Source organism: Odocoileus virginianus, chromosome 24 (assembly GCF_023699985.2).
Source record: "Odocoileus virginianus isolate 20LAN1187 ecotype Illinois chromosome 24, Ovbor_1.2, whole genome shotgun sequence".
Classification (NCBI taxonomy): Eukaryota; Metazoa; Chordata; class Mammalia; order Artiodactyla; family Cervidae; genus Odocoileus; species Odocoileus virginianus.
In genome coordinates, this window is record NC_069697.1 from 21994375 (window position 1) to 22015776 (window position 21402).

Consider the following 21402-nt stretch of genomic DNA (forward strand, 5'->3'; position numbering starts at 1 on the left):
ACAGATAGAACTAAACAATGGTGATGGAAGTCAGAAAAGTGATCACCCCTGGGTGAGGACGGGGTGGTTATTGATTGAGAAGCACAATAGGGGTACTTCTTGGAACCTTGAAATATAATTTTATATCTTAATGTGGGTGGTGGCTACACAGGTATATACTGAAGTGAACAATCTTGAGCTGTACACTTAATACAAGAACATTCCTATAAGTCATGTTTAAATTTTAAAGTTTTTTATTTAAAAGTGTATGCAGTTTTATGATTTTTACAAGCTTCTTTTGAAAAGATAGAGAGCTGCAAAAAAAGAGAACAAATTATAAGTGTCCTGCTGGATGGATTATCACAAAGTGAGCCTATCTTACAACTCCCACTCAGATCAACAAATAAAGCGTTATGGGCACCACAGATGCCCCCTCATGGACTCTCCTAATCGCCACTTTCTCTTCTCCAAACATTTAAATCATAGTTTTGACTGGGTTTTTTGTTTTTCTGTTGTTTTTTTTTTTACGTTAAATGTGAATGGAACCACACGGTGTGCATTCCATTTTGTCAGGATTTTGGTTCACCAGTATCACTGTGAGGTTCATCCATGTGGCATGGAGCAGTAATTTGCTCATTGTCATGTCTTATCATAACCTGTTTTATGAATATACCCCAAACTCTTTATTCATTCTACTGTTGATGGATATTGGGGTTGTAAATGCCAGTATGGGGCACTTACAAAGTTTACCCTCAGGATATGCACATGTGTATACCTAAATGTGAAATGGCTCTGTCATAAGGTAGTCATCAGACCAGTTTTTGAAAACTTGTTTAAGCATTTCTTTATATAGTAGGACCCCCCCCCCCCCCACTTCTGAAAAGAAAGTGGTCTAAATAGTCCCTACTCCCAAGAGACTGGGCTGCCCCCAACACAGTCGACTCCTCCCCTTGCCTGCCTCCTTCACAAAACCACAAGCTCCTAGAGGGCAGAGACAGTGTCTTGCTCATCACTATAGCCCCAGCCTGAATGCTCAGAACATAGGAATTCTTAATAAATATTTGATTGAATAAGTGAGAGAATGTAAGGTCCATCCAGCCATCTAATTCCTGAGTGAAGTTGAGAACTACATTAAATTTTGAAAACTCATCTATTTTTTATCTTTGCTTTCAGATATCAAATGGATCCACTATAAAAGTCTTTAAGAAGATAGCAAATTTTACTTCAGGTAACCAACATCATGTTAACCTTTTATTCTCAGTCTATAAAGTATTGCTTTTTGCCTCTCAGATGTACTGTCACAAAGATGAGATTGAGTTGTTGCTATGCAATTCTCTGATTGGAAGAAAGCCATTTTGATCTGTTTCTGGTCCCAAGAATGCGAGCTCTGCAAAGGGGGACAGGAAACTGTAAACAGTGGTTGCTGTGACTGCCTGGCATTGAGGAAGTTGCTATCATTAACCACCCCTAAACAGAGGGCAGAATCTTAGCCATTTCAGCTCTTTTCCAACTCCTCAGTAGGATGGGGGCTGACAGAGGGCATCCCCCTGGCAAACTGAGGGAAGCCTGCAGATTATCACACAGCCCTGCAAGCTCTGAACAAACAAGATAATTCACTTAGTCCAAAGCTCCTACTGATGGACCAAGGACAGAGGGAGCTTTGTGGGCAAAGTTAATCAGCCAATCTCTAAACTCTCTTATATGTCCCTGATAGCTTAGGGGCAGGAAAACACTGCGACAGTGCCTTGAGAAAATCCTGGGGTCTATGCCGGGCTTCTCTCTAGAGAAATCATATCCAAGCCAAGACAGTCAGCCCTCCTCCGCCCTCTGAGTGGTTCTGGGCCTCACCAATAGGGCCTGTTCACACACACACAGCTGGAGGTGGGGCTTCCCTATTCCTGGATTCAGTGGTAGGAGCAGCCTGATAGGACCCAACACCTGGTGCATGCAAATGAGAAATGCAGGGCTCCCAGTGAAACAGTTGGGATGACTGGGAAGGTTGTAGGACACCCCTTGGTAGGTTGTAGGACATCCCCACCTCCCAAGCCCCCATCTACTCCCAAGTCAAGCTATATTGAGAGAAGCCATCTTGCAGTGGGCGGCTGTCCTTCTGGTCTGGGGTGAGGGGGTGGGGGTTGGTGTCCTTCTGCTGTAATAAGTGGCGGAGCTGTGTATTTTAGGCTTCAAAGACTATAGTCTTTTGAGAGCTTGTTATTTAGAGATCTTGCATTTGGATCACTTCGTGGGCCTTAAAGGTGGTCAGCACCTCTGCTTCCTTGCTGTCCACTCCCTCCTTACTCTCCAAAACCCTTGCCCCTCTGTCCTTTCATCACCCTGTCTGTGAACATCCCAGCCAGTCCCCTGGTGAACCCCACTGCTCCCCTTTGCTGAACCTGAGGCTGGGTCACCACGTGGGAGAGGCTTGCAACAGCACAGCTGTCGCTATAAATTCCCATCTGGATCTGGACCCTCGATGGACCCTGTTCCCCTTTGTGCTTCTCCAGACAGCTGACTGTTCCCTCTGACCCCAAGTTCTCTCTTCTGATCCCCACAGGCTTCCCTATCAGCGGGTGACTTCACTCAGTACCTCGCAGAGAAAACAGAGATCAGAATGCCTTCAATAGCCAGCACCACCCCACCCTCCTTCCCTCTCTCCCCGGTCTGCCAGTCCCTCCTCCTGGCTCCCCAGATGTGCCAGGGCTGCCCTTCCCCCCAGCCAAATCCTGTTTCCACCAGGGCTTCGCATCCCCACTACTGTAGTTTTCCACCAGCATTTTAAGAACATTTAAGAACCAGCATTTAAGAACACTTTAAGGTGTTCTAGTCTCTCTCATCTTCAAAACAAAACCCAGCTGCCTTGCTTCCTCCTTCCCCTGCGTTTGCCACTTCCTTTTCAGCCACATTTCTTCTGACTGTCCGCTTTGTGCTGCTCCATCACTCCCTCTGTGACCTCCACCTGGCTGCCCTTCTCTCAGATCCTAGAAGAGGTCACCTTTCCTTTCCACCTCAGGGCATTTGCACCCACCCTTCTCCCCATTTGGTCCTGCGTGATCACTGTCCGTTCATTTAGGTCCAGCTCCAACATCCCTCCTCAGAGAACCTCGCTGTTTAGGTCCATGCCTTGTTAGATACTTTCCTAGCATATAATTCTCCACAATCCTTATCACAAGTAAATTAAACAGCTAACTGTGTAATTAGTAGAAGTCTCTCAGTGGCTAGGATGTGAATTCCTTTAGGTGAGAGCTAGGTCTTATTCATTGCTGTCTGCTTAGTAGCCCCTGGCGCATAGTAGGTGATCCAGCTCTATTTGTTAGATGAATGAGAACTGAACCTCGCCTACCCCACCCCCAAGTGATGGTTCAGCCTCTGCTTCAACACTTCCAGGGACAACTCCAGCCCCTGGCCCATCCTATCTTCACACTGCTCCTAAGGTCCTAAGACGTGGGGGGCGGGGCACGGAATGTCGCTATGAAAAGCTCGGGGGGGAGGGCTCAAGGAACTGTTCTGTTTCTCGCACACGTGGGGCATCTTATGGGAAGGCCATTAGCCTGCGGTGGTTTTTAATGCACTGTTTCTCTCCCTCTTTCCGCGGCGCTCAGATGTGGAATACTCGGAAGACCACTGCCACTTGGTGAGTTCAGGCTCGCTTGTGCTCCGGCTGAATCGGATGCCTTCTGCAGCACAGCGCGTCTCCTTGGGTAACGCTGCTTCTGCTGTCTTCCTTTAGATTTTACCAGATTCGGAAGCGTTCCAAGATGTGCAGGGAAAGAGACATCGAGGGAAGCACAAGTTCAAAGTAAAAGAAATGTATCTGACAAAGCTGCTGTCCACCAAGGTACACTTACCATTCTGGGAGACTTTTACGGCTACCTTGGGGGTGTATGATGTGTTTGACTTAATTTCCACTGAAGTGTGAAAATGTTACAAATCCCTTGTGCCTTCTAGCAAAGCAAAATGAAAGTTTAAATTGTAAACACTTCCTACCCCCTTCTTCTTCTTCCTCACAAACTGCAAAGATAAAGCACTTTACAAATTTCTACCACAGCATCTTCAGTCAGGGATTTAATGTTGTTCCCAAGCCCTTAACCCACCGCTGCACTGTTATTTTTTAGGTTGACAGCATAATTATTCCTTTCTGTTTACTTGTTACTATAGATGAGCAATAAAACTCCCTCTTTAAATTGCAAATAAAATGAAAAGGGGGGGGTGGTCTTTTTAAAATTAAGAATTCTGTTCACATATAAAAGTGTCAGATGTTTTAAAAGCCAGTGGAATAGGAATACCAAATTGGGAGCAAATTTTCCTTTATCTAGTTTTTAGTGGGATTAAACAGAAGTCTGTAGTGATCCATTTTTTCCTGAAATGACTAGCAATATAAGTGCTATTATCTACACCCGGTCCTAGTTTTCTGCTGGGCATGTGTCTTCAGATTATAGCAAAGTGTCTACTTGGAGCTTAAACAAACCTATTAGACTTGTTTGGTGGGTAGAGGACAGCCAGAATCTCTTGGCTTTTCTCATCTGTCCCACAGAGCTCTATTTGTTTTTTATAAAACAGTCAGATGCTCTGGAAAGTACACAATAAAACCCTATGATGGAAATATATGCAACAGGAAAAATTCTGGGAACCAAGCAACATCATTTGAGTTTTTCCAGGCTGAACATAACTAATAAAAGCCAAACATCCGGGGCTTCTTGGTTTATGTATATAGCCCTATAACTGACATTTCAACTGCTAGCAGTTTCAAAGACAGCCTCCCTGTTGCCTAAACAATGTCGTTATCAGCAAGGAGCTTATGCACCCGATCTAAACCTGGGCATGGATTTTTAGGACCTTTGTCTTAAACACTGAGTGCTAGCCTTATTTGACAACTGTACAGACTTTCTGTTCAGCTTGTTTTTCTGTTTTGTACATCATTATCTCTGAACTTGGATTTCATTTTTCATCATGTATTCAAAAACCACTATCCTATTTTCTCTTTAATCTTCCAAGTCCGATGTGTTCTATCTTTCAGGTGGCAATTCACTCTGTGCTTGAAAAACTTTTTAGAAGCATTTGGAGTTTACCCAACAGCAGAGCCCCGTTTGCTATAAAATACTTTTTTGACTTTTTGGATGCCCAGGCTGAAAACAAAAAAATCACAGATCCTGATGTTGTACATATTTGGAAAACAAACAGGTGGGAACAACAATAGGTGATTACCGACTTTAAGAATCTGGGACAGAATCTTAACTAAAAGAAGGGCATGGATAGTTACAGAAGGATTATCCCTATATTTGAATTTTTTGGCTTGGCAAGCTATCATGTCAAAGCAGTTTCTTACTGGTAGGTACTGTTTTTAAATAAAAACGATTCCTGTGCTGAGATTCCTATTCTTTAGGGCAAAGTAAATAAACTCTATTATTTTTGTTACTTTAAACAAGTTTAGCTTGACCAGTAAATGATGAACAATTAATATTTTGTGGTTTTATCATACTTTTCCATTAGAGAAGAGTCTTAAATTTGTCCTTCAGAGGATTCATCACTTAGCAGTTTCCAAGCTGTCTGTTGTATAAATTTCTTTTATGTGGTCAAATGCCATGAGAATTAGTCAAAGGATTATGTTTTAATACTTTACCTTGAGCTGAGGCAAGGTATCCAAATTAAAATTTCTCCTCACTAAAGAAACATAGCTCATTACCTCTCATTCAAATACTCTGTGCATGAGCTGAATGAGACTCTGTTATGTAACAGAACTTCTCAGTGCAAGCTCAAGCCCTTCTAAGCACTGAGGTTAGCCAGACCATTTTAAGTACGTATTAAAAGCTCCGGGCCTACCCTAACTGTCTACTGTGGCTGCCTCCCGTCCTTTGCTCTAGCCTTGGCGTCCTGGGCCCTGCCATCTCACTGGGCAGACTGTAGCGTGTGACCAAGGGCACTAGGCAGGAGAGCAGAGCTGCTGAGAGGCCCAGCAGCCCCTCTGATGCAGACAGCTAGCGAGGCCGGAGGACTCTGAGGGACTCCCCAGATCATAGCCAAATATCTGAGTACCAACTAGGTATCAGGTACTGTTAGGCGTGGAAGGTAAAGTAAGAGACAGAAAGCCAGGTTCTCACAGAGGTTGTATTTTAATAGATAAATTGTATATTAGAAGGCAATATTAATGCAGAGAATGAGGGAAAAACAGACTAATAGGACAGGGTGGTCAGAGGCCTGGTGGACATATTTGAGTCAGGTCTTGAAAAGAGGCATTAACCCTGAGACTGTCTGGGGCAAGACAGTTTCAGGAAGATGGATGAAGCCCCGTGGCACAAGCTTGCCTGGTGCGTGTGGTGAGAAGCAAGGAGGCTGGTGGAGCTGGGGTGCATAAGGTGAAGCGCAGTCGGTAAGGACCAGGCCTAGATCATGCAGGGCTTTCTCCAGGGGGATGGAGAGCTGCAGTGGAAAGACAAGGACCTGATTCTGTCTTCAGAGGGTTGCTGGTCCTTGTGGGAGAATTAACTGTTGGGAGCTGGCAGGTAATAATCCTGGTGAGAGATGATGGTAGCTTAGCCCAGGGTATAGCACTTAGAGGGGGTGAGAAGCGGTCCGATGAGATGTTCTCACTGGTAACCATTATCTAATATAATTGACAGATTTCTGGTGGAGAAAATTCTTGTTTTGTCAGTGGCCAGTTTCAGACTTCTCCAGGCCTCCCTTTCAGGAACTCAGACAGTTTAACCCTTTCTTGTTCTGAGTGACGCTGCCATCTGTTGCTTGGTATGTTTGGCAAGGCAGACTTGCATACTTCAGTAACAAGGACAAAAACACCCATTTACAAACTGTGATAAACACAGCATCTGCCTCACATGAAAGGCTGTACTTGAAAAGACGTCTCTCTCTCTCTCTCTCTCGGAACAGCCTTCCTCTTCGCTTCTGGGTAAACATCCTGAAGAACCCTCAGTTTGTCTTTGACATTAAGAAGACACCACACATAGATGGCTGTCTGTCAGTGATCGCCCAGGCATTCATGGACGCGTTTTCCCTCACGGAGCAGCAACTTGGGAAGGTAAGGCCCAGCTTTAGGATTTCCTGTATGTTTCTGTGAGTCTGAAGCACTCTGTCTTCTTTGTAAACATTCAAGTAACACACGACATCAGCTAAAAAGAAAAAGTAAATGATGGTCACTGAACACCTGCTTTTCTATAAAATTGCTCATTTATCTCTATTTCTAATCTAGTTTAAGTGAAAACCAAAATGGATTATTTCCATCCTACTACAGAACTCTGCCTGTGAAAACCTTTAGCTTTTGTTTCCTAGAAAAATCTCATGTAGATGCTAATATAGATGCTACTAAACTATGAACCCAAAGTATATAATTACTGAAATTTGCCTATGTTAGTTCCATCTGAATATACCTAAAAGCATCTATTTGATTATAACAAATTTCTTCTGGGGAAGAAAATCTTGCCTGAGGTTTCTAATACCTCTGTTTTGTCATTTTATAATCAAATCAATATCATTTGTTCTATGGTGTTCTTTGCTGAGCAAAAAATCTATAAGGCAAGAAAAGATAAAAATACAGAGGAAACTCTGAAAGAGATGTTTTGGTCTTAACCCAAGTACTCCATAATAAACTGAGCAATATCTGTACCTAATGGGTTTAGAAATCTTTTCATGCTGAGCAGTGGGTCTTTGGTGGAAGGATGTTCAGAGTGCCTGGAATGAAGTGTGATGGACATGTCATAGGCGCCTCAGACTCCAAGTCTAAATCCAGACTCTATCGTCACTACTTCTAGAAACCAAACTTGTTTTTGACTTTTATATTCCTAGCACTGCCTATAGCCTCTCAAAGTAAAATCCTCGGCACTGTCGTCTCCTCCGTCCTCCCACCTGTCTCTGGTTGGTTACTACTCACTTCCATCCCTCCCCTGCCATGGCTGCCTGCTAACTGCTGTCCTGGTTCCCACTGTCCCCCTTTCACTGTGTCTCAGGCTTTCTAAAACAAAACTCTGATCCTGTCCGAGTCCTGCTTAAACACTGTACACATTTCCCATTACCTACCAGATAAAATCTTCAGTGCCACATGGCCCTTCCCACTGGGCTTCAAGTCTCTTTTCTGGCCTCTTCATTTTCTTCCCCAATCCATCTACCTACGTTTTATGCTACAGCTTTTAGTTTTCCCAGACTTAACCATGAGCTTCTTTTCACATCAATTTGCTCATCCCTTTCCTGTTACCTCTGTCTAGTAAAACCCTACTCATTCATTCAACAAATGTGATTTCCTAATGTGTATCAGAAAATGTATGAGGGGACTCAGATTTAGTCTAAATATACTTTGTGAATGTTCCCCTGATGCATTTCTCATGTGCTAATTTTGACCAGTAAAGTTCTCCCTGGTGTGCAATACACTGAAACAGAGTTATCCATACTAAAAATGGCTGTTTATTGATTACTATGTTCTTGGCATAATTCAGTTCTCACAAGAACCACAACAATTACCATTACCCTCCTTTTCTAGATGAGGAATTGATGATGAGAGGTTACAGGTCTTAAGATCATACATCTAACTCTATGTCCTCTTCTTTGTGCTACACTGCTACTAATTACTGATCTTAGATTGTAAGCTTAAGGGCAGGCACTGACTGGTTTTCATTCAGTGCCTACCCACAGTGCCTGGCTAAATAAAACTTTCAGTGAAGGATCACAAGAGTTGTAGGTTCTAAACTTGACAGGTGAAAAAATATCTCAGTCCAGGCCTCCTTCAAGCCATCAATACATTTAAAAATGTACTGGGGCGCTGGCCCTAGCGTTAACTCACTCACCTATATTCCCTGAGTAGTGATATGAACAGTGATATAAATAAAAATTCATATTTTAGAACAAGAAAAATTTAAGCAAAATGTTCGCCTGTGTGGGCCTCCTCCCTCTCCTCTAGTGTGCACTGTACACCTACATTCTGCATTTATCAGCCCTCTCCAATGGCAGAAGTACCCACTAAACTGTGAAGACCCATTATTCTTCTGGCACTAGCTATGTAACTCCTTAGAAGATAATATTCCTCTCTCAGTCTTGTAAGGGGTCACAGTGACCCACCACACACTGTATATGTACAGTCTACTTTGGTGAACTTTATATACAGTGCCAACATAGTATTTCCCTTAAAGATAGCGATTGGTCAGATGACCTGGGGAGATACTGGGCTGCACATAATGGAAGCTCTTAGCTTAAATACTTTATTAATGTTAATTATTAATGTTCCTACATTATTTGTATCTTGTGCATTACCAAACATATGACTGAACCTCCAATAAAAATGGTGACTAGATGACTTAAAACAATTTGACCAAATATCAATTATTGTAATAGTGTAATTCTAGATGTGGGAAGAAGCAACAGGAAGAAACCATTTCCTGGACCATGAGAGTCTAGTAAGACAGGCAGTCCAGAGGCTTTTGGCTGCCGTTAATAGGGCCTACCTTGTTCAGTAACAGCACACTGAGTGGCCTATCAATGAAATCCTCGTCTGACCTGAGAATGAGCATTCCTGCTCATGAAATGCCTCCCCAACACTGGTGAAAATTAAGTCTGAAAGGGAGAGCATTGCAAAATAATGTTGCCCATCATCCCACTGCAGTTGCTGACCTGTTATGACACACCCTGAAAGGAATTCAGGCCAAAGATGAGGATGAGGCAGTTTGCACTCGGGGAAAACTGGCTAGCCTTTGGTTAGTTATTTTCAGGAGAAAATTTCAGGAACTCAGTTTCTTGAATCTTCCCATACTTAGAAATGCACTAAACCCATAAAGATATCTGTTCCTCACAAATAGCAGTGTGTGATTGATTGCACAGCCCCCTTCCCCAAAATCACATGTATGCAGGCCCCACCCCCTTACCTCTTGAGAACAGTCCTCAGAGCTTTCTGAGAGGCGCTCTCCTAGGTCATAATCCTCAGGCTGGTTTGAATTAATTTTTCTGTCTCTTTTCTATACTGGTTATGATTTTTCTTTGACATGTTAATTCTGTCAAAATTGTAACTTAAAAAAAAATATCTTCACTTGCATTTTAACATCAGTTAAAATTACACAAAAACATTCAAACTACCAGGGAATTTTTCCAAAATCAAGACATCAGAGCCACCAATATTAATGACCATGCTCTTTCTTGAGAACACTGAAAGATTTTTGTAATCTAATAAAATAGGAAAAAGCAGAAAATCTGCCATTGCCACTTACTTACCATGTTCATGGTTATATAAAGGGCTCAATCAGACCTACAATCAAACCTTTTATAAATGCCAAAATTCACTGGTGGGTGAGGATGAGAGCAAATGCTTTAATTCAGGCTTTTTACAACTATTAGTAATGAACTATGATTGAAATAAGTTCCATTGTTACAGTAACTCAAAATCATGCAAAAATAATAATTTTAGTTCTTTTATGAGAGGAAGGCAGAATATATTAGCATTTAATCTGCCTGAAAATAACAGTGACTCACCAGAACTATCTGGATAGCAGTCAGTCATTCAGTCAATAACATTTATGAAGGCCTACTGCATGAAGACTTGTTACCAGGAGATAAGAATAGTGGTGGAGGTTCAGCTACATTGGTACTGCTATAAATTCTTGATGGTTTTTTAAACTCTTGGTGGTTGCCGCTTTTTTTCAGGAAGCACCAACTAATAAACTTCTCTATGCCAAGGATATCCCAACCTACAAAGAGGAAGTAAAGTCTTATTACAAAGCAATCAGGGATTTGCCTCCTTTGTCATCTTCAGAGATGGAAGAATTCTTAACTCAGGAATCTAAGGTATTGTTAGAAAGTAGAAATAAGATTATATTTGGGTACTTAAGCCATTTCAGAATCTCTCAACAAGGCTTTCTTTCTTTAAGAAACATGAAAATGAATTTAATGAAGAAGTGGCCTTGACAGAAATCTACAAATACATCATAAAATATTTTGATGAGGTAAGATTTTAAATAACATTAAAAAAAAAACCCAGATACGAATCAGCCACCAGAATTTGGTTATAAAGCATCCTGTAGGTCTCAGGATGGCTCTGGCATCCCAAGTGGCCAGAAAGGGAGGCCAGGAAGCCTGTCTGAGATGCGGGATCCTGGCACCAAGCCAGACCCTGCGTGTGGCTGCCCGACTTTGGACCAGCCATTGACTTAACGGGGCCTATTGACACAGTTAACTTTGATGAGTAAGTAGTGGTCCTAATAAAAGGGGCCTGCTTATGCTTGATTGTAATCTGCTAAAATGAAGGCAAAGCTTGTTAAATCGCCTAGATTCTGTACTCAGTAGTTAAAGTATGACATATTTCTGACTTAAGCAACTATTTCAATAAACCATTCTCCTTTATGATTAATTCTCCTTAATCTGGATTTTTTTCTTTGGGAATTCACACAGACACAGTCATCAGATGCGCTGTTTCCAAATATATGTTAATTCCCCCTTCCCTGATTCCCCCCCACTCAGTCATGCTGGGACAGGCTATCCATGTCAATGGTGAGAATAGCTCACCAATTCCATTTGCTACTTGAAGATCAAGTGAAGCACTAAGGTAGGGTAGAGGCAATGAGTTCCTTAAACATGATAAGCATCCCTCTTTCCAGGGGTCAGGGGTTAGAAGGGAAGCATTGGGAGGGGAGGGGAGGGGAGGGGAAGGGAGGTAGACATCTCTGACCAGGATGCCCCCTGCCTGCTGCATTTAAGAAGAAATACTTGCCTGCATGTTGGCTGCCCAGGAATGCTTGCTGTGCTTGGAATGGCTGTGACATAATGCATAAAACAGGGCCTTGGAATTCTGGCCCCATATTTGTAAGCAAGTAGTTCGGTGTTTCTTTCGAGTTTCTATTTTAAGCCGAAGTGTTGTTGATCCTGTGATAATGACTTAGCAAAACAACTTGCAAAGTGAGTATGTAAATGATCGAAGAAAATCTTGGCATCTGTTTCATACAGATTTACCACTCACAGCATCAGGAATGCAAAAAAAACAGAATTGTAATGCTAAAACCACAATATCTAAAATAACTGTTCTAATTGTCAACAGATTCTAAATAAACTAGAAAGAGAACGAGGGCTGGAAGAAGCTCAGAAACAACTCTTGCATGTAAAAGTCTTATTTGATGAAAAGAAGAAGTGCAAGTGGATGTAAGCACTCTGGGGCCTGGCTTAATCTGGTAAAGTTCTTCAGATGACTTGGGAGCAAAATGGCTGCTTGAGCTACTCTGTGTTGTGAATTTCAGTTTGCACATAGGTTCCACTTTGAGCACTGTCTTTTTTAAGAGACCAAGGCACATGCACAGCTTTTAGAAAGCATATCAACCAGTGTGCCTGTGTGTGTACTGTGGGAACCCTTCTGTAAATAGAGCTGAAGTGGTTGTTGCAAACAGCCTCCTTGTTTACAGAGAATACAGGGCCAGTAAGCAAGGGTCAGTATTGTTTAACTACACTCTCCACTTAAGCACAATGATATAAGTGGTTTTGTTTGAAAACTACAGCTATGTAGCACTTGTGACTACACTGCGCCTCTGCAGACAAGGGACATTGCTAATGATCAAAACAAAATGTGAAATGAGTCATTTGGAAACAAGGTGGGGGTGTGAGGGCAACCTCGAGGATTTGCAGCATTGAGACTTTTCCCCAGGAGTTCTTGGAAAAGCTGACCGCAGAATTTGGTAGTGTGTACACTTAGCATTTGTGAGTGTGTGTGTGTGTGTGTTTTTAAACCAAAAACTAACAGTGTTGCAACATTGTTGAAAGGGCTCGTGTTTTTCAGTGGTCACCGACTGTACTCCATCAAACTCACCTCCATTTCACTAGAGAGCTCTAAAGCAAGGAGGGGGAGTAGGCGTCGTTAAAACGTGACAGCATCTTATCCAGACACTTTAAAGTACCTACCTTTTCTTCATTTTATTTTTCCATATTAAATGTCTTCAATAGTAGACGTGTTGGCTATTGTAAAAAAAAAAAATCATTAGCTTATTTCTAAGAACTTTGATCAGAACTATCAATGGAAGAGTAACTCCGTCCCCTAATCCTACATTTCTATACTACTATCTCCTTGCTTTAGACTTCTGGTGAACCCTGTGGTTATAAATACTTGTGTGTGATTTAAAAAAAATACATTTTACATTTCATGAAATTGCTGTTCACACTGGAGTATTATATATGAATATATATATATTTGAGGCCCATGGCCTGAAAAATATTAGTATACAACTTGGTATCTTAGTCTTACTATGTACTTTTTGAAAGTATTCCTCACAAGAGAAAGAGTTAAGAATACCTGTTTTATTCATGCCTTTTTTTAAAAAAGAATTCCCTATCTAGTTATATTGTAGTCTTTTTATTGCTGATTTTTTATTCCTGAATTTTTGCTGCTCATGACCAATTTTAATACCACTGTGTTTTCCTTCTATTAAACCAGAAGTAAAAAGTTTAATTGGCAACTCTTAAACTTTCTTTGTGGCACCTTTACCCTTGGTGCTCCAAATCCCAGATTGAGGAAAGGAAAATTTTCAGGTAGCAAATAAAACATTGATCATACATTCCTTAAAATCACTTACCAACAACAATCTATGAGATAGCAGGATTTAGAAGTACATTTGTCTTAAATGAATGCAGCTCTTTTTGCTTCTCACTATATGGTAAAGAGAGATGAGACCTCAACAAACTGATCAGAGAAAATAAGCATTTTATTGCCCTATAGGCGCCTTCCCAGTCCTGTCACTTCTGACCACTGTCTTTCCAACGGACACACCTCAAAAACCCTACCACAGAGGTTCTCTATGAGAAAGGTCTCGTCCCGCTCTAAGGCTGCTGCAGTCTCGATGTGAAGGCATTCATAGGGGAACAGCAGGAGAGTTGAGAGCCAAGGGTAGGAGAGTTGCCCAAAAGACTTCCCCTCTTTAGGGTACAGAAATGCTAAGAAATCTCAAAAGGATCAGCTACAGCTTTATCTCAGTATTTAGTAAATGCTACATGAGGGTGTCCCTGTCCGGCTCTCTGGCACATGAATCCTGCGTGGAGATTTACCTCCTTTTCCAGGGACTGTGCTGCTGGGAAGTTTGGGCAAGTCACTTACCTCTTTGTGCCTCAATTTCTGTATAATATTTCTAACCTACCTCACTGAGGTGGTGTGAAGATTCACTAATGTGTGTAGCGTGTCTGTCAATCCTCCAGTGAAAAGCACTATCTGGATCACATTTTGGATCACGTTAGCCAAACGCAGTACATGGCCAAATTAGATGTGTGCTGAAGACAATCAGTCACTGGGTCTATATTAAACAGCAACCAGAGAAACAAATGGCAAACAATTTCTATTTTCAAGTTTCCTTGCATATTTTTTTGGTGCAAAACCATTTATAAGCTTTTCTTTTTTCTAACACTAGTGTCTACAGCAGCATTTAAAAACTAATTCTGTTACTTTTTTCTGTATTAGGGATTTAAAGTCTATTTCTTATTGTATACCTGATTGAAGCAGTTCTTGGAGATGAATGTTTTAAATGTCTATATCCAAAAATAAACATTTTGATGTAAATATGGACTGTTTTTGTCTTTTTCTTCCTTCAAGTTTTCTAGTAATAGATTTTTTTTTCATTCTAAGTAGCTCCACGGAAATTATTTTTCAAGAACAAAGTGTCACTGTATACACTTTGTAAATTAGCAGCTATATTATATAGTAAGTAAATCTAGTTTCTTCTAAATGATGTTAAGGCTATGCAATCTACTCCTGGCCTCCACTGTCATCTTGGAATTTTGAATGTGATGACGTCTAGATAATGAACATTCCACTTAGTCCAGCAGACTTTAGCTTTGCCTTGTTGACATGAAGTTATTCCAGCAGAATGCCTTTAAAAGATGTTACATAAAAAAGCAAATGATGGCATACTTAGGGACACAGAAATAAAACATTTATAACAATTTGGTTAGATCCAAAACTGCAGGAGACAAAGTTAAATACCAACATTATTCCTAAAGGGACCCCACTGGGTTCAAGTTTTACAATAAATGGCCCTTGTTTTATTATACAGCCACAGGACTTCATTATTTGTACTTTGTTATTTTCTATTAATTCTAACTCAACAAAGCCAAAATTAGTGAGATCTTCTACACTGTATGGTTAAAACAAACACAAAACAATATAACTAGAAAAATATTTATTAAGCTTTTAATAAATTATGTGCATACAGCTTTTAGAAAAGGTAGTGTTGTGTAATATATATAGATATCTTAAGTTTTATGCTGACTTTAAATTGTCATCTTTTTTCAAGAAGTAGAGGTTTGTAACTTTTACATATAGTAAACCAGAAAACATTTCTGACCATGTGATTGCTAAGCACCTCAAAGAAGAGGGAATTCAACAAAGTCATATTTAGGCAAAATGCCACCCCCCAAAAAAAAATTCAACAAAGTAAAATTAATAATTGAAAAACTTGATTCCCTATTTCCTTTTTATTTGTTCATTTATTTAACATTCTCAAAGGGCTGTCAATAATATTCTAAATATCTCTGAAGCTGTCTTAGGGCTTCACTTATCATTACTATAACCTTAAAATCCTGACATTCATGCAACACAGCATGTAGCTAGTACCTTTTCTTGAGGCACAGTCAAGTGTTTTGGCAAACAGTAATGAAGTATCTAAAATGCCACATACATTAAAACTTCAAGCTTTATTGAGTCACTGATTTCATCCCTTTTGATCTGCCTTTTCTCCAAGCAAATCATTCCCCAGGAGATCCAAGTTCCTCTAGTTGTTTCCTTTGTGTTGTTTCAAGTTCTTCTAGTCTTTTGCGAAGTAGAGAGAGTTCCCTTTGATGCTGTTCCTCCTTAAAAGCACAGAAAAAGCATTTCAAGAAAGACTGTTAGAAAAACTGGTGGAAAAATAACTGTTAGGCAGTGGCCTCAGTGCCTCTTTTATTCAGGTCTGCAACATCTGGCAAGAAAAGGATGACCATTTTAGCAGTCTAAGAACACCAGCATGGTCTAGACTACCAACTAGTCCTCCCTCTTCTCCTGCCTCAGGCTGTAGCCTTCAGCCAGTACCCAAAGTCTGTTCTTCTCTAGGTTTAAAGTTCACCGCAGAATAAATTAGATAACAGTAATGCAGGGCCCAGGTGTACTTATGTGGCAACTTTCTAACAAGCCGAGTTTAACAGAAGTTTATTATGTAAACAAAGCACTTCATCAGAGATACAATTCAGTGACTTAGAACATTAAAAATCTTCCTTGCTTACAACATTACAAAATGTCATTGCTTATTAACAGTTCATCTTCTAAAAATCATCTGATCAATTTGGTTCCCTCAACATCTCAGGGATTTGATAAAGTAAAACTAACTCAAGTTTTGGAAACAAATTTAGGTTTGAAACTCAGCTCTTGAAGCTCTTGAGCAAGTCACTTCACCTCTCTGACTCAGCTTCCTCATCTGCAAACTAGGAATACTAATACCTTCCCTCAAAGCATTTTTCATTAGGATTAAATAAAATATTGTATGGAAAGCGCATAGTACATTTGCATAAATGTTGGTAATAATCAGAATTATATGAGTGACCTACAAACTCAACAGTTTACTCAAAGACTTTATCAGTTTCTTCCTTTCAGGTGCCCAGTAGGAGACTTTACTCCTAGCATCATCATTGAAGGATAGATTCAAATCCACTATGCCTCTCAGCAATTTTTCTGGTAAAGATTTAGGTTTTTAACTATTTAAACAGGTAAAACTTACAGAAGTATCTATCTAACTTTTCTCTCCTAAAATAAATGCCCATACCTGCATGTGAGGAGGAAAGGACAGTTCCATGCCTGGAATCACAGTTGATGACTGAAGACTAACAGGATTGATGGATGCTGATGGAGGTATATTAGGAACCAAAATTAAACTTCGAAATTCATTATGTCTTCTCTGTATATCCTTTAGTCTTTTTTGAAGCCTTGTATACTCTTCAAATGGAACATTTTGTCTTAAAAAGGAAAAGCATTTCTGTTGCTTAATACAGTTATATTCTGTTGAAGAGCAGTATGAGTCACAGAACATTATTTTAATTGGGAGGGGAGGATTTTTAAGTTGTAAGATTTACCTATATATAATACATAAAATTCAGTTTGTCTAGAAAGATAAACAGAAACATGACATCTTAATTATATGTGTTATTATTGGCCCTGTAGGCTGTCAACTTAAAGTTTTATTTGACAATTAAGAGATTAAAAACAATGATATTTTTACTTTAATTCTATTCCCCCAACCCATGAATCTTCAAACTAAAAGGACTCCTCAAAAAAAAAGGGGGTGCCTTATTTAACTTCAGAAATCAAATAGAAATAGAGAAAATACCAGGTTGAATATTATGAATTTTGTAGGTGAAATATGGTCAAACATAGCCAATTTATTTTGTCCTATTTTTTTTTTTAATGTTCCTAATAAGGTAAAGCTACCCAACTTAAGGGAAAATGACATGGATTAAAAAAAACTTTTCAGGCCTTCACAGATCACCACCTTTTTGGACATTAATTTCCTAATAATCACAAGTAATCAAATATAGTTTCAAAGCCATTTAAAGTTCTAGGTGATCTGTGCCATAGCTGCCCACTCCTGAATTGATAACACCTCCTCCACAACGATTAATTTTGAAATAATAAGTTGAATTTTGTTTTAGAATGAATGTGGTGGCTTCTCATTTTGGAACAGAAAGTATTTGTAAAACTGGCATTTATTGCACAGTCTGGAAACCTCTTGGATGTTCTAAAAAAAAAAAAACACACACAACTGTTCACATTTTAGTACTAATTATACCCAAGAAGACCAGTGCACATTGTAAAACATCACTGCTTGACATACAGGCAACTTCCATTACAGAAAAGTCTGATACTGTCTAAATGCTAAAGACTACCACTAATTAGCTGAAATTGAAAAGATTCTATTAACTTAAATCACATGGGTCATACAATGCCACCACTACTAAATAAAAATGGTAAATCTCTGCTCAAAAATGCTAATAATGCAGATTATTAGTTGTGCTTGGATATAAATAAGAACCAGAAACTACTGCCCAATAATATTTTCCATACCAAAACATTAAAAAACTGAGCCTTGATTCAAAGTTGTGGCCACAATTTAGAGTTTGTAATCACTAAACTGTCTTGTCTCAGCAGCAAGGATTTACACCACTCCTGGCTACCAAAGCCAGGGATTGACCTTTCTGTCGATCTCAACCATACAAAACAGAAATGCATGTTAAAGACCTTTTGGTTTAAGAAACATTCAATCAAAAAAAATAGCAAAGATAATGAATGAGGAGTCTAATGAAGTTTTAGGATTGTTTTAAATTTATATTTTAAAAGCAACCCAAGTACATTATACTCAGAAACAAAGTTCTATAACATCAAAATACCACATGGGGCATATATACATACAAACATATTACCTATTTAACACCTGATTTTCTGTTTCCAATTCTTCTCTCTTTGCCTCTAAGATTTCTACCTTTTCCTGCAGTCTCTTCAGTTTGTTTTCATGCAGAGATTTTCTCTAAAAAAAAAAAAAAAGAAAAGAAACAAGTATGGTAACACATACTCTCCTATTTGAACAAAGCTATATAGTGAATATTTTACTCACCAAAAAAATTTTACTTAGAGATGAGTATTTTCAGTGAATAATCAGAGCAAAGATCAGTGGATACAATGCTTATTGAAAATTGCAAAGATAATAATGCAGAGATCTAGCTCATACCCTCAATGTAACAAACACAACTATTATAAATGCCAAACCAGAAAATTAGCATCAATAAGGAAATTGTGCAAATAAAAATTCTAAGAAGGGAAGGAGTCAAATTTTACTAATGAGTTTGCCTGTCACCTGATAATCATGAGCTCTTCATTTTCCCAGAAGATATCGTAGGTTTAAAATAACTATAAATTTAAAATTAAAAGCAAGTTTTCAATTGATAAATCACTACCAAAGTAGTAAATTAAAGGATCAGACAGCTAAGACTGATTATGGATGCATCTCAGTTTGAAAACATGCCTTTCTAAAGGGAAAATTTTCTAATAATATGGAAAAATCTATGTATAATGCAAAACAAGTAAATGAAAACAGGTAATACCTTTTTATTTTTATAAAAAGTTTGCCTTTTTTTTTAAACAGAAAAATATCTATAAATGTTGACACTCACTCAGTAGCTATAGATCTTCAGGTTTTTGGTTTCTAACTCTTTACTAAAGGATAACAGGCTTACTAAAGAATGAGCAGAATATAAATGTAGAGCAGAATGTAAAACCACAAAGCAAACGCTGGTGTCACCTCACAGGTCAAGAGCACTGCCGTACCAGAAGGGCCCCTATCCTTCCCTCCTTTCAATCTCCACCCTCCCTGTCCTCCAAAAACATAACCAACTAATCCACTTCTAAAGCTGCAGTTTTGCCTGTTTTTGAACTTCATGCAAACAGAATCATAGTGCACATTCTTTTACAGATGGCTTTTTTCTTTTACTCAATACTGGGAGATTTATTCATGGTATTGCTTACAGGCAGAGTTCACTCATTGCCTACCCTGGCACCAAAACCACTTTTCTGTCCTTTATTAGCGCAAGTATATATTAATGTATTGACAGGTGATTCGGGACTCTATTTATTTACCCACACACATCAAAGAAATCATACAGTGTATATACTTCCATCTCTTGATTTTTTGTTGTTCAACATTTCATCTCTATGATTAAGTCATGTTTATTGCATATCACAGTTCTCTATTGTTATGCCATTATCCATTTTACAAATACCTCATATTTTATCCATTCTCTTCTTGATAACAATTTGAATTGTTTCTAGCTTGAAGCTACTATGAATAAAGTTTTTATGAACACTGCTGAATATGCTTTTGGTAGATATATGTCCTCATTTCTCTTTGGGTACATATTCAGGAATGAGTCATACAGAATACATATGTTTTAACTTTAGTAAAACTGGCAGTTTTCTAAAGTGGTTCTAGCAAATTATTAATCATATCTTGTGTGCATGCTTAGCCGTGTCCAACTGTGTGACCCCATGGACTACAGCCCACCAGGCTCCTCTATCCATGGGATTTTCCAGACAAGAGTACTGGAGTGGGTTCTCCAGGGGATCTTCCTAACCCAGGGATTGAACCCAGGTCTCCTGCATTGTAGGCGGATTCTTTACCGTGTGAGCCATCAGGAAAGCCCATTAATCACATGCCCACCAGCAATATATGAGAGTTCAAACTGCTCTACATCCTTACCAACACTTGGTATGGTCAGTCTTTTAAAATTTTAGCTACTCTGGTGGAATGGAATAATATGTCACTATACCTTTAATTTGCATTTTCCTGTTATCTAATGAGGGTGAGTATCTTTTTATGCATACTGGCCATCTGGATATCCTTTTTTAATGAAATGTTTGTCCTAATCTTTTCCCTGTTTAAGAAAATATTTTGAGTAATCTGTTTATTTGTAGGAATTCTTTACATATTCAGAATATGAATACTTTGTCAGATATATGTGTGGCAGATTGACCTCCCAGTGTGTGGTAATATTTTTTCTCTTAAGAGTGTCATTTTATTTAAAAAAAAAAAAAAGTGACACTTTTATGTCATTTATCAATCATATCTCTTAGGATTAGTTCTTGTTTTAATGTCCTGTTTCAGAAATATTTACTTATCCCAAGATTTTAAGATTTTCTCCTCAAGGTTTTTTCTAGCAGTTTTATTTTTTTACCTTCATATTTGGGTCTGTGGTTCATTTTTATCTAATTAGGTTGGGTTAAGGATAACCAATTGACCCCACATCCTTTAAGTCCTCCAGCTTTGCTGTTGTTCTTCAAGAATGCCTTGGTTCTTCTAGTCCTTTGTACTTTCATATGAATTTTAGAATCTACTTTCTAGTTTCCACAAGGAAAAGTACTGAAATTTTTATCAGAATTGCATTCAGTTGGTAGGTCAGTTTGAGAAGAACTGACATCTTAATAATGAGTCTTTCAAATCAAACATGGTATAGTTTCCCTTTAGCTAGGTCTTTAGTTCTTCTTAGCAATATTTGCAATTTTCAGTGTAGACTTGCATATCTTTCATTAGATTTGTTTCTAAGTATTTTGTATTTCTTATGCTAATGTAAAGGGATTTAAATATTTTATTTTCTGTTTGTTATCTATGTAAAGAAAGAACTGAACATCACAGAAATGCAAGTAAAAACCACAATGAGATATCACCTCACAACTGTTAGAATGGATATTCTCAAAAAGACAAGAAACAATTGTTGGTGAGTGTGGAAAAAAGGGAACCCTCCTGCACTGTTGGTGGGATTGTGCAGCCACTATGGAAAACAGTGGGCTTGCCAGGTGGCTCAGTGGTAAAGAATCTGCTTGCTAATGCAGCAGGCACAGGAGACACGAGTTTGATCCCTCGGTTGGAAGATTCCTGGAGTAAGAAATTGCAAACCACTCCAGTA

At 39.1% G+C, this 21402-nt stretch overlaps 2 protein-coding genes across 9 annotated transcripts in view; one reads left to right on the forward strand and one right to left on the reverse strand.

Annotated features, from left to right (window-relative positions):
• Window positions 1-14485, forward strand: part of PLXNC1 (plexin C1) — a 152139-nt gene extending 137654 nt beyond the window's left edge. The window contains exons 24-31 of the mRNA XM_070454329.1: window positions 1153-1207; window positions 3579-3610; window positions 3707-3814; window positions 4994-5157; window positions 6859-7006; window positions 10606-10746; window positions 10830-10904; window positions 11993-14485. Coding sequence (XP_070310430.1) covers window positions 1153-1207; window positions 3579-3610; window positions 3707-3814; window positions 4994-5157; window positions 6859-7006; window positions 10606-10746; window positions 10830-10904; window positions 11993-12097 — 828 coding nt within the window. The 3' untranslated portion in view covers window positions 12098-14485. The remainder of the gene's footprint in view (window positions 1-1152; window positions 1208-3578; window positions 3611-3706; window positions 3815-4993; window positions 5158-6858; window positions 7007-10605; window positions 10747-10829; window positions 10905-11992) is intronic.
• The window catches only part of CEP83 (centrosomal protein 83), a 140822-nt gene continuing 125487 nt past the window's right edge, over window positions 6068-21402 (reverse strand). For 2 of the 8 annotated variants that reach the window (XR_011483202.1, XR_011483207.1), the window contains 6 exons: window positions 18370-18473; window positions 16719-16908; window positions 15603-15774; window positions 11669-14222; window positions 10435-10649; window positions 6068-7097 (listed from right to left, as the gene is read on the reverse strand). Coding sequence is in view for 1 of the 8 variants with exons in the window: in XM_070454330.1 (XP_070310431.1) it covers window positions 15670-15774; window positions 16719-16908; window positions 18370-18473 (399 nt within the window). In the remaining 7 variants the exon portion in view is untranslated. Of the gene's footprint in view, window positions 7098-9833; window positions 9975-10434; window positions 10650-11668; window positions 14223-15599; window positions 15775-16718; window positions 16909-18369; window positions 18474-21402 lie in introns of those variants that run through there. The other 6 variants (XR_011483205.1, XR_011483204.1, XR_011483203.1 and 3 more) reach the window with 6 other exon arrangements.